Consider the following 13,073-nt stretch of genomic DNA (forward strand, 5'->3'; position numbering starts at 1 on the left):
GTGAGGGGGGGCAGGGAACACCCAAACCATCACAACAAGACGTTCACATAACCCATTCATGACAATACATTCTCACACCTCTATGAGTGCACATTACATGGACAACATTTTCATGTGTTTTCTTGTCTCTTCTCTCACCGGCTAGGACTCTGTTCGCTTTGTTGCTGCTTTTGGGGTTGTTTGGGTTTAGCACTTTGAATCAACCCTCGGGAATAATCATGCTGCTCTTCAGTAAGAGTGGTGTCAACTTGCTAAGCCCTGTTTGTCTTTGAGAGGGGTTGTGTCAGGGACAGTTAAATTGGGTTTGTAATAGAGTCTATGTCTGGTCACGCTAGAAATACAGCTGCCGATTTCATTTCTCTGCTACTCCAACCACCCATCAAAAACCATACTGATCAACTGAAAACTCAAAAGCTGGAAAATCAAGTAGAAACACTCACTGGAATAGTGGCTGTCATTGCTTGGCATATTCTTGCTTCCAGAACTGCTTCTAGGAGTGCCAGAATCTAGATCTGCAAAAGAAATGTTGCCTTTCAGGTTAATGTGTCATTCCCAGAGCTTCCTGAACAACTCTTCCCCCCCCCAAACAACTTCTCTGTCCTCAGTTCTGGAGTCAATTTTTGCTCCACAGCTGTAATTCTTCTCAATAATACTTGGATAACATGGCAAGAGGAGTGGAGAACTTTATCTAGTGTGGCCTAGAAGAAACACAGACTTGGCAGGAGTGTGGAATCATCTTCTTGTCCTCTTAGCGGTTATGAGCTGTGAACTTTTTCACTCCTAGGAGGTTAAAATACTGCTCACCATTACAAAACAGCTCTTGACAGGCAAATTGTTCAGGCTGGAAAGGAGAAGGCTCCAGGGAGACATGGTGATCTTTCAGTACTCAAAGTGGGGTTACAGGAAAGGTAGGGGCAGTGGTGGAGTCGCCGTCCCTGGGGCTATTCAAGGCAGGATTGGACGTGGCACTTGGTGCCATGGTCTGGCCTTGAGCTCTGTGCTAAAGGGTTGGACTTGATGATCTGTGAGGTCTCTTCCAACCCTGATGATACTGTGATACTGTGTGTGATTTTAGCAGAGCTTGTAGCGATTGGACTATTTTCACAGAGGCTGTTGTATAGGCAGTACTTGTAACTGTAACCTGCTGAATTCAAGTCAACAAGCAAAATTGGTTTGTCCCAGCCACTCCTGCCATCTTGCTGCACTGATTTTCAACTCGGGTCCTCTACTGAGAAACATTTTGCTGATTGTTTTTCCTCCGCTGTTCTCCTTAGAATCATAGAATCAACCAGGTTGGAAGAGACCTCCAAGATCATCCAGTCCAACCTAGCACCCAGCCCTATCCAGTCAACTAGATCATGGCACTAAGTGCCTCAGCCAGGCTTTTCTTGAAGACCCCCAGGGACGGTGCCTCCACCACCTCCCTGGGCAGCCCATTCCAATGCCAATCACTCTCTCTGTGAAGAACTTCTTCCTAATATCCAGCCTATACCTACCTTGTCACAACTTGAGACTGTGTCCCCTTGTTCTATTGCTGGTTGCCTGGGAGAAGAGGCCACCCCCCACCTGGCTACAATGCCCCTTCAGGTAGTTGTAGACAGCAATGAGGTCCCCCCTGAGCCTCCTCTTCTCCAGGCTAAACACCCCCAGCTCCCTCAACCTCTCCTCATAGGATTTGTGCTCCAGGCCCCTCACCAGCTTTGTTGCCCTTCTCTGGACATGTTCCAGCACCTCAACATCTCTCTTGAATTGAGGGGCCCAGAACTGGACACAGTACTCAAGGTGTGGCCTGACCAGTGCTGAGTACAGGGGAAGAATAACCTCCCTTGTCCTACTGGCCACACTGTTCCTGATGGTTCTAACCATATTCCCAAACTCACAGCTGTTGGGCTGGGTAGGAGTATGTTGTCTGCTGATACAAAAGGAGCAAAGCAGGTAACAGCCAGGGGCCAGTTTCTCTGCAGGTTTGCTGGATATGCTGGTATACTGGGGTTTCCAGGTAACCAGGACACACATGGTCCTACTTAAAACATTGATGTGGATTGAGTGGTAGTGCAAAGGGAAAGAGTTGCAAGAGCTGTGCTTTCGTTTTTGTTCTGCCTGTGTGTAGCTGTGTGAATTCTGGGCAGATTGGTTAGCTGCTCTGCTTCCTTTCCTCTTTTGTTGTTGTTGTTGGTGGTTGATTTTGTCTTTTTGTTTTCCACCTCTCCTGCCTTTCATTTGTCTGTCCAGAGACTAAATCTCATGGGGAAAAATGATCACTTTGTGCTTGTGTGAAGTCTAAACAATATAGACACAGCTGAGACATTCTGATGCTGTAGTGTAGGAAACAATCATCGTCTGTGAGCCTTCTCTCTGAGAAATCACTGGGTTTCTTTAAAGCAGAAGTCCTCTCTCCCATGGTGACTGTCTGTTGAGGGGTGACAATGTAAGGATGGAAACTGTGAGCCATCATCAAGTGACTGAAATAATTCTTATGACTTTGTAATTTCGTGTGATTGCTTTAGATTTCCCCATGGAAATACTACTGCCCTTTCCTCTACTTTACCTGAAATACTACATGAAACACAGGGCAAACAGGCAATTATCACAGCAATGAGTTATCCTGGATGCTGGCTGAAAATGTCAAGAGGCAAATTATGCTGAAAAGCATGAATGTCTATTGCTGCACTTGTGCAGTACCTCCTCAGGAGAAAAACTGAGGATTCAAACCCACTGAATAATTTCCTAGCCCTTTGCTAAATGACAAAGATGTGAATAACACAGGAAAGAAAAGCCCCTAGGTTAGCATTTTAACTGCTTGAGAGCATCAGCATGAAATTCAACAGCTACAAAGAAGCACTACTGAATGAATAAAATGGATGAAGGAATTATAACCTTTAACTTAGTTACCCACTTCATTCACTAAAACTTTTCAGGAGACAGCTCAAGATACAGAACAATCTAGGATTAGGAAAGCAATTGATTGAAGTAATACATCCACGGTGGTAGCAGGAGGGATGAGCTGTTGCTGGCAGCAGATGCAGCAAGAACTGCAGGGACTGGTACACAAGAGGCTGTTTCCTGATAAGTCCAGAGAAAGGAGAGCAGCCAGGAGGAAAGGGACCTGGGGGTACTGATAGAGAGTAGCTGAAGATGAGCCAGCAGTGTGCCCAGGTGGCCAAGAGAGCCAATGGCATCCTGGCCTACATCAGGAACAGTGTGGCCAGTAGGACAAGGGAGGTTATTCTGCCCCTGTACTCAGCACTGGTCAGGCCACACCTTGAGTGCTGTGTCCAGTTCTGGGCCCCTCAATTCAAGAGAGATGTTGAGGTGCTGGAACATGTCCAGAGAAGGGCAACAAAGCTGGTGAGGGGCCTGGAGCACAAATCCTATGAGGAGAGGTTGAGGGAGCTGGGGGTGTTTAGCCTGGAGAAGAGGAGGCTCAGGGGGGACCTCATTGCTGTCTACAACTACCTGAAGGGGCATTGTAGCCAGGTGGGGGGTGGCCTCTTCTCCCAGGCAACCAGCAATAGAACAAGGGGACACAGTCTCAAGTTGTGCCAGGGTAGGTCTAGGCTGGATATTAGGAAGAAGTTCTTCCCAGAGAGAGTGATTGGCATTGGAATGGGCTGCCCAGGGAGGTGGTGGAGGCACCATCCCTGGGGGTCTTCAAGCAAAGCCTGGATGAGGCACTTAGTGCCATGGTCTGGTTGACTGGCTAGGGCTGGGTGCTAGGTTGGACTGGATGACCTTGGAGGTCTCTTCCAACCTGGTTGATTCTATGATTCTATGACAATACAGGCTCACTAGTGCAGGAAACACTTGCCGTACTCTGGGATCTGCTGCTTTACCACAGGACAAGGAATGAGAGCCACTGACAAGAACAAGCTCCTTGGCAAACACTCTATTTACATCACTTTCCCATTGCATTACACAGTACTGGCCTGGTTGGGTTCTTGTGCTTCCACCCTGGTTTCTTTTCAGTACCTGCTCAGCCAACACAGCATTCAGCTGAAATCACAGCAGAGCTACTCACTGCCACAAATTGAGCATCCGTCCTCTGCCCCTCTGAACTGTGCTCCAGGGTCATTCTTCCCCCAGAGCCTCCTTGTTCATGAATGTTTCATTTCCTCAGGCTGCCCCTCTCCCACCCTGCACTAGCCCTGTCGGTCAGTACGTGCAGAGAAAACTCTTCTGTCACTCTTACTTGTTGATTCTGTTGTGAGTCTCACAGGAAGACCTACAATGAAACACAAGGAAGAAGTTTGTTAGTACCTTGTTTAAATCTGTTAGACTCTGGCTGGAATCTTCATAGAATCAATGAGGTTGGAAGAGACCTCCAAGATCATCCAGTCCAACCTAGCACCCAGCCCTAGCCAGTCAACCAGACCATGGCACTAAGTGCCTCAGCCAGGCTTTGCTTCAACACCTCCAGGGATGGTGACTCCACCACCTCCCTGGGCAGCCCATTCCAATGCCAGTCACTCTCTCTGTGAGGAACTTCCTCCTAACATCCAGCCTATACTTCCCCTGGCACAACTTGAGACTGTGTCCCCTTGTTCTGCTGCTGGTTGTCTGGCAGAAGAGACCAACCAGTGCCATGGTTTAGTTGACTGGATAGGGCTGGGGGATGGGTTGGACTGGATGATCTTGGAGGTATCTTCCAACCTGGTTTATTCTATGATTCTAAGTTGTAGACAGCAATGAGGTCCCCCCTGAGCCTCCTCTTCTTCAGGCTAAACACCCCCAGCTCCCTCAGCCTCTCCTCATAGGGTTTGTGTTCCAGGGCCCTCACCAGCTTTGTCACCCTTCTCTGGACACATTCCAGCACCTCAACATCTCTCTTGAATTGAGGGGCCCAGAACTGGACACAGCACTCAAGGTGTGGCCTGACCAGTGCTGAGTACAGGGGCAGAATAACCTCCCTTGTCCTGCTGGCCACACTGTTCCTGATGCAGGCCAGGATGCCATTGGCTGTCTTGGCCACCTGGGCACACTGCTGGCTCATCTTCAGCTACTATCTATCAGCACCCCCAGGTTCCTTTCTGCCTGGCTGCTCTCCAGCCACTCTGTCCCCAGCCTGTGGAGCTGCTTGGGGTTTTTGTGGCCACAGTGCAGAACCCTGCACTTGGCCTTGTTAAATCTCACCCCATTGGCCTCTGCCCACCTATCCAGCCTTACAAATCACACAAACTGGCAGACTCTAGCAATGTGCTCAGTAACACCACGAGAAGGGCTGCCCCAAAACTGACTGTGTTCCCAAGCCCAGAGAGTCTGAGCTGTGCAAGTCTGCAAACACCCCTTACAGATGGGAGCAGAATCTGAAGCCTAGCCTATGCTAGGCTGTTACGCTGCTTAAGAGAAGAAAATCCTGACTTAATTTATCCCTAAAAGAACTCCTCCTGCCAAAGCCAAATAAGTGCCAGGAAGTGAAGAGGAGACACTTAACTGACAAATAAATGTTTTAATATCAGAAACTCAGGTGCCTAATAGAGCCACGTCTTCAAGTGTCACAAAATCCATTACAAAACGAAGCTTCATTAATTATCTTGGTGCTTTTGGCTAGCAGATTGCTGAGCAGCAGGAGTAAGAGGCATTGTTAATGAGGAAGAAATGGATCTTGCAGAGTGCTGTGCACACTGTTGACTGGCCCATTGGTGTCAACTTCCTCTGCACTGCATGATTTTTTTTCTGCAGAATACTGATTTTTTTGGTTAGCTTTTTCACAGTATCACAGTATTATTTGGATTGGAAGAGACCTCACAGATCATCAGGTCCAACCCTTTACCACAGAGCTCAAGGCCAGACCATGGCACCAAGTGCCACATCCAGTCCTGCCTTGAACAGCTCCAGGGACGGCGACTCCACCACCTCCCCGGGCAGCCCATTCCAGTGTCCAATGACTCTCTCAGTGAAGAACTTTCTTGTTAGTATGCTGCTGCTTTTGTGTGTCTAGACAGTAGCTGCCTTGGAAATTGAGGGCGTCTGAGAGTACCTCACATTTGGAAGCTATCCACAGACAAACACTGCACCCACAGCGATTTTCATTTCATTCCCTCAAATCTCTTCTGTGGTTACTCAAAAGGCAAAGGGAGCCAGGCATCTAACATGACCGTGTCTTTGAGAAGATCCACCTGTATGAACTGGCAGCAAAGCATTGATCTGTTTCATAGAAGTTTCATGGAATCAACCAGGTTGGAAGAGACCTCCAAGATCATCCAAGTCCAACCTAGCACCCAGCCCTACCCAGTCAACTAGACCATGGCACTAAATGCCTCAGCCAGTCGTTTCTTGAACACCTCCAGGGATGGCAACTCCACCACCTCCCTGGGCAGCCCACACCACAGTTTGTACACCACAGACTGCGTGTTGCCCAAGATGAGTGACTGGTAGTCTGTCTGCCTGGTGAAAGCTCTCTCACTGGATTACTCTGGATGATCACAGGGCTGGAGCACTTCTGCAATGAAGACAGACTGAAAGAGTTGGGGCTGTTCAGTCTGGAGAAGAGGAGGCTCCCAGGTGACCTTCTTGTGGCCTTTCAGTATCTGAAGGCAGCCTACAAAAAAGCTGTGGAGGGACTTTTTAGGCTCTCAGGGAGTGACAGGACTGGGGGGAATGGAGTGAAGCTGGAGATGGGTAGGTTCACACTGGACATGAGGAAGTTGTTGAGCATGAGAGTGGTGAGAGCCTGGAATGGGTTGCCCAGGGAGGCAGTTGAGGCCTCATGCCTGGAGGTGTTTAAGGCCAGGTTAGATGAGGCTGTGTGCAGCCTGCTCTAGGATAGGGTGTCCCTGCCCATGGCAGTGGGGTTGGAAGTGGATGATCCTTGTGGTTCCTTCCAACCCTAACTGATTCTATGATTCCATGACTCATGTTACCAAGGGAAATAATCCCTCAGGCCCTACATCCTCAGCTGCTGCTCATCATTTTGAGGTATAAATCGCATTGCTTGGTCACCTTCTTATAGGTTAGAAGGCACTGTGAAAGTTCCCTTTTTAGGTCTCCTTAGATCTCATTGCTGCCACAGCATCTATAAGGATGTGGTGCATCTAACCCTGTCCCAAGGGCTCCCTGGGAGGACATGACCCACCAGCATATCCTCCATGTCCCAGCTGTGCCGGGCTGCGATACAACAGAGGAAGCAGCATGAAAGCAGCAGGAACTTCTGGCAGGCATTCAAACTCTCCCTTGAATGCCTGGGATTGCAGTGCTCCCTGGGGAGTACAAATCCACTCTCCTGCCTTTGCTGCATGATCTGTGCTGTGGACTGATGCTTTGCAGGAGGGCAGCTCCTACCACTGGAGCTGTCATGTGAACGAAGCACATCATTCCACTGCTGGGAATATACTCTTTGAAAGCCGTAACTGCTGCTGTTGTTTTCCCTCCTCTAGGCACCCAATTAAAACCATGGATCACTTGAACCACTGGGGTGCAAATAACCACTTTTGCTAATGATATATATGACAGAGCTTTAACTGCATTTTAATCACAAGCATGAAGGAAAAGAACATTCAGGTCGAAAAGCAAAGTGCTTTACAGTCAGCAGCGAGAGCTTTTCTTGAGCATACTGAATATTAGTAATGCTAAGTACACTGTAGATATGCAGCTCTCTCACCCTGGCTTTCTGGCATCCACAAGAGATGTTTTTAAACTAAGGTTTTTATCTGCTCATCAATCCGTCTGCAAAAAGCAGTGTCACCTAGCTCAGAAAGGATCTCTGCGGTCTCTACAGCATGTTTGGGCAACATCATAGAATCACAGACACATAAATTCAACCAGGTTGGAAGAGACCTCCAAGATCATCCAACCCAACCTATCAACCAGCCCTGTCCAATCAACTAGACTATGGCACTAAGTGCCTCATCCAGGCTTTGCTTCAACACCTCCAGAGACGGTGACCCCACCACCTCCCTGGGCAGCCCATTCCAATGCCAATCACTCTCTCTGCCAACAACTTCCTCCTAACATCCAGCCTAGACCTACCCTGGCACAACTTGAGACTGTGTCCCCTTGTTCTGTTGCTGGTTGCCTGGCAGAAGAGACTAACTCCCATCTGGCTACAACTTCCCTTCAGGTAGTTGTTGACAGCAATGAGGTCAGCCCTGAGCCTCCTCTTCTCCAGGCTAAACTCCCCCAGCTCCCTCAGCCTCTCCTCACAGGGCTGTGCTCCAGGCCCCTCACCAGCTTCATTGCCCTTCTCTGGATGTGTTCCAGCACCTCAACATCTCTCCTGAGGGGCCCAAAACTGGACACAGCACTCAGGGTGTGGCCTGACCAGTGCTGAGTACAGGGGCAGAAGAACCTCCCTTCTCCCACTGGCCACACTGTTCCTGACGCAGGCCAGGATGCCATTGGCTCTCCTGCCCACCTGGGCACACTGCTGGCTCATCTTCAGCTACTATCCACCAGTACCCCCAGGTCCCTTTCTTCCTGGCTGCTTTCCAGCCACTCAGTCCCCAGCCTGTAGCACTGCTTGGGGTTGTTGCGGCCAATGTGTAGGACCCTGCACTTGGCCTTGTTAAATCTCATCCCATTGGCCTCTGCCCACCCATCCAGCCTGTCTAGGTCCCCCTGCAGGGCTCTTCTACCTTCCAACAGATCCACACCTGCTCCTAGCTTGGTGCCATCTGCAAACTTACTGATGCTGGACTCAATCCCCTCATCCAGATCATCAATAAAGATATTAAACAGGACTGGGCCCAGCACTGATCCTTGGGGGACACCATTAGTGACTGGCTGCCAACTGGAATAACAATGACATTAACAACAACAGCCAAGGAAAGGTTTTGGGAAGTTAATAACTTGCCTGCCAATGGAGGTTTGGAATGACACACAGTACAGAATGCAGCAGGACACACAGCTGGCTCTAAAGGAGCTTCCAAAGATGCTATGATTACTTGTTACTCAAATACTGCCTTTCCCTCAGTCTATAAGGAAAAGGATCCCATGGAGAAAATGCCATGTGTTGCCATAGCAATGCATGAAGAAGCAAAGGGTAGAGCCCTGTGTGTACATGCTCTTGGAGAAAAGCAGAAGACCTTGTCACATCTAACAAATAGGTCATTGCACTATAAAGCTTCCACCTTTGTTTCCCTCATTGCTCTATAGAGCTTCCACCTTTGTCTCCCTCATTGCTCTATAGAGCTTCCACCTTTGTCTCCCTCATTGCTCTATAGAGCTTCCACCTTTGTCTCCCTCATTGCTCTATAGAGCTTCCACCTTTGTCTCCCAAGCAAAGTTTGAAGAGAGATGAACTTCCTTAGGAAGACTTCACAGTATCACAGTATCACCAAGGTTGGAAGAGACCTCACAGATCATCAAGTCCAACCCTTTACCACAGAGCTCAAGGCTAGACCATGGCACCAAGTGCCACGTCCAATCCTGCCTTGAACAGCTCCAGGGACGGCGACTCCACCACCTCCCCGGGCAGCCCATTCCAGTGTCCAATGACTCTCTCAGGGAAGAACTTTCTCCTCACCTCCAGCCTAAATTTCCCCTGGCACAGCTTGAGGCTGTGTCCTCTCGTTCTGGTGCTGACCACCTGAGAGAAGAGAGCAACCTCCCCCTGGCCACAACCTCCCCTCAGGTAGTTGTAGACAAAAATAAGGTCACCCCTGAGCCTCCTCTTCTCCAGGCCAACCAATCCCAAGACTCTACCATAGTACCACCTTTTACCTTAAAATCACTCCTGCAATGTGAACCCCCTGGGCTTGAATTAGAACAAATAAATACATAGGAAAAGCATGGCAAGCCCAAGACTGATATCCAAGATGTATGCAAGTGACATTAGGCTCTGCAAACAGGTAGGGTTGGGCAACCTATGGTTCAGTAAACCCCAGAGTAAATGAAAATCAGGCCAGACCTCACTATTTCGATACATCCAGACAGCAGAAATGATCCTAAGTAAGAAACATGACAGCAGCCTCCTGCCTTTCTTTCAAGGACTGCAGGAGCCTCCTAAGCCTTTGTTCTTTCTTCTAAAGACACCACACATCTACACAAAATAGAACCTACAATCATCATTCCCAAGGATGTCCCACCCAGATTCTGCTAGAGCATGAAAACTTTAACAGGAAAAAAATCTCCTGCCCTGCTCTCTCTATCCACTGTGCAAACAAATTACCAGCTCACCTGTGATTTATCCCTCAGAGACTGCTCAACGCTGCCACACAGACAAGACTGTGCTTATTGAAGTGTTCAGCAGGTGCTTTCAGTTTGCATTTTCTACATAGCCATCCAGTGCCCTTCTGGGTGGGCTCAGGAGGAGCAGGACAGAAGGAAAGGCAGCATTTCCCTGGCTAACAGAGTGATTGTTGTTGCTCAAACTGCCTGTTCAGAGCTCACCACATCCTTTGGGGCTGCGAGTTAGGGGGCAGATGCTCTGCATAAAGAATCTGGGAAGACTTCCAGATTGATCACGGAAAGTGAGCCACGCAACACCGCCTGAGCTGAGCCCTTGTTGTGCAGTAAGGAGGACAAGGATAACAAAAATTGGCATGTGATGGTGGCATGATTTGCAAATACCTGGCTGAGTCAGTTCAGCACTGGTTAGAAGCTTGACAGATGGAGAGAGACCCATAACTAACCTCTCCCCGCTCTGTTCTCCAACAAGCGCTACCTAAGCAGCCTGGATACCCTGTGGTTTGCTGCTTTTGTTTCTGGAGGACAGCCACATGAAACTGTGTTCATTGGCACAGCAAACCAATACATTTGGCTGATTACTCAGAGGGGATACCACAACATAAATCAAAGCAGAATGAAGAACTTAAAAAAACCAAAACAAACTTCCTTGCTCCGGCCAGGCTGTAGACTTGTAATTGTGTCAGCTGAGGCTTTGCTGTGTTTTCCACCCCCCAGGCACTTCTGTGTGTGCCTCTGTCTTTGAAGAAGCTGAAGCTATGGTGAGTCATTTTTAGCTAATATCACTGTCTGGAATTCCTGCACATTTTGTGTCAACTCTTTTTGTCTTCCTCCTAAGAAGTTTTCTTAAGGAGATGCCCCCTGTGAATCGAGTAGGATTTATAATTGGAGGAGTGCAATAGAAATATCAATAGAGGCAGCAGGTTGATTCAGCTGACAGTTTGTTATGATAGATCGTTTGATCTTACCACCCTGCTGGGTGAACTTCAGCTCATACTGCTCCATGGGCTTTTTTAGTTGTTGTTGTTGTTGTTGGAGGTCTCTTCTAACCTGGTTGATTGATTCTATGATTTAGGCCATGGAATAAAAAGCTACAATATCTGCAATTTCTCAGATGCATTTAGACTGAGGGATCCACTCAATCTTTAATTTGTTCATTAATTAAAGGAAAGGAGAAAGTTAAATATTAGTAATCAATCCTCTGTAGAGGGGGAGAATGAGCAAGAGATGTGTTATACATGACAGCCAAAGTTACACTTAAGGAGTGTGTGTGTGGCACACATGCAGGTTGCTCTCTGTGGTGAAAATGGTCCCTGCTGCTTTCTGCAGCCTGGGTGAGCACTGCACAGCCACTCCTGTGTGTGTGTGGCACACATGCAGGTTGCTCTCTGTGGTGAAAATGGTCCCTGTTGCTTTCTGCAGCCTGGATGAGCACTGCACAGCCACTCCTGTGTGTGTGTGGCACACATGCAGGTTGCTCTCTGTGGTGAAAATGGTCCCTGCTGCTTTCTGCAGCCTGGGTGAGCACTGCACAGCCACTCCTGTGTGTGTGTGGCACACATGCAGGTTGCTCTCTGTGGTGAAAATGGTCCCTGTTGCTTTCTGCAGCCTGGGTGAGCACTGCACAGCCACTCCTGTGTGTGTGTGGCACACATGCAGGTTGCTCTCTGTGGTGAAAATGGTCCCTGCTGCTTTCTGCAGCCTGGGTGAGCACTGCACAGCCACTCCTGTGTGTGTGTGACACACATGCAGGTTGCTCTCTGTGGTGAAAATGGTCCCTGCTGCTTTCTGCAGCCTGGGTGAGCACTGCACAGCCACTCCTGTGTGTGTGTGACACACATGCAGGTTGCTCTCTGTGGTGAAAATGGTCCCTGTTGCTTTCTGCAGCCTGGATGAGCACTGCACAGCCACTCCTGTGTGTGTGTGGCACACATGCAGGTTGCTCTCTGTGGTGAAAATGGTCCCTGCTGCTTTCTGCAGCCTGGGTGAGCACTGCACAGCCACTCCTGTGTGGCTGGAGGTTATCATACAGCAATATTGCTCTCTGATGCTTCTCTGAGCTATTTCCTAGGCTCCCCCACTCATTTCAGTCACTCTGCAGCTCTCTGTGGCTGTCCTCCCACACCCTGATCTTTTGATATGCCTGATGAAAGATTTCTCTTCAAAATATGCCTTTTTTTGGGGGGGGTGGGGGTGTTGGTTTTTCATTTTTCTGCAGCAAGAAAGGAAATTTTCACCAAAATGGTGTTAAAAAAAGAGAGAGAAAATGGTCTCAAAACTAAATATATTCTCTTCTATTGAGTTTAGTCAGCAGAATTATTTTGGTTGAGTATACCAAATAATCAAACCCTTCTGGTTTGGATCAATTTTATATGACTTCTTCTTTCCCTGGCATCTTGGGTGATTTCAGCTTGCAAGCCCTTCAACTGTCAGCCTCGTTGTCCTTACTAGCTTCTGCTCTGGTGTCCAGCCCCTATGTAAGGCCTTGAATGTGAAACTTCAAAGATCTGGGAAGAGGTAATCTAATGGCAGTGAGAAAGTCAGCTCTGCTTCTAGTCTCAGCACAGAATGAAACAATTGGCTTCACATATACATTACTTTAGAAGTTATTAGAGTGTGGCATATGTCTTCCCATGACCCTGTGTGCTAGTTTGAAGCTAGCTATAATGTTTAGGTGAGAAGAACTAGATTACAGGCTGTGAAGAAAAGCCTGGATGAGGCACTTAGTGCCATGGTCTAGTTGACTGGCTAGGGCTGGGGGATAGGTTGGACTGGATGATCTTGGAGGTCTCTGCCAACCTGGTTGATTCTATGATTCTATGAAAGAGAAAAAAGGCTGATGTCTACTTCACTCATAGGCTTGCTGAGATGTATAAGAATAAGAGTATAAACATAGATAAGGCATTCGGGTGCTGCCTGAGCTCTGGACTTCATTTTTCTCTCTAACCTTA

The 13,073-nt window shown here is 48.3% G+C and overlaps 1 protein-coding gene across 8 annotated transcripts in view; it reads right to left on the minus strand.

Annotated features, from left to right (window-relative positions):
- Positions 1-13,073, minus strand: part of EMCN (endomucin) — a 78,269-nt gene that overhangs the window by 24,818 nt on the left and 40,378 nt on the right. For 7 of the 8 annotated variants that reach the window (XM_064148393.1, XM_064148397.1, XM_064148391.1 and 4 more), the window contains exons 6-7: positions 4,190-4,222; positions 441-512 (exon numbers count right to left, since the gene is read on the minus strand). In XM_064148393.1, the coding sequence (XP_064004463.1) occupies positions 441-512; positions 4,190-4,222 (105 nt within the window). The remainder of the gene's footprint in view (positions 1-440; positions 513-4,189; positions 4,223-13,073) is intronic. The other variant, XM_064148395.1, reaches the window with a different exon arrangement.

Source organism: Pogoniulus pusillus, chromosome 9 (assembly GCF_015220805.1).
Source record: "Pogoniulus pusillus isolate bPogPus1 chromosome 9, bPogPus1.pri, whole genome shotgun sequence".
Classification (NCBI taxonomy): domain Eukaryota; kingdom Metazoa; phylum Chordata; class Aves; order Piciformes; family Lybiidae; genus Pogoniulus; species Pogoniulus pusillus.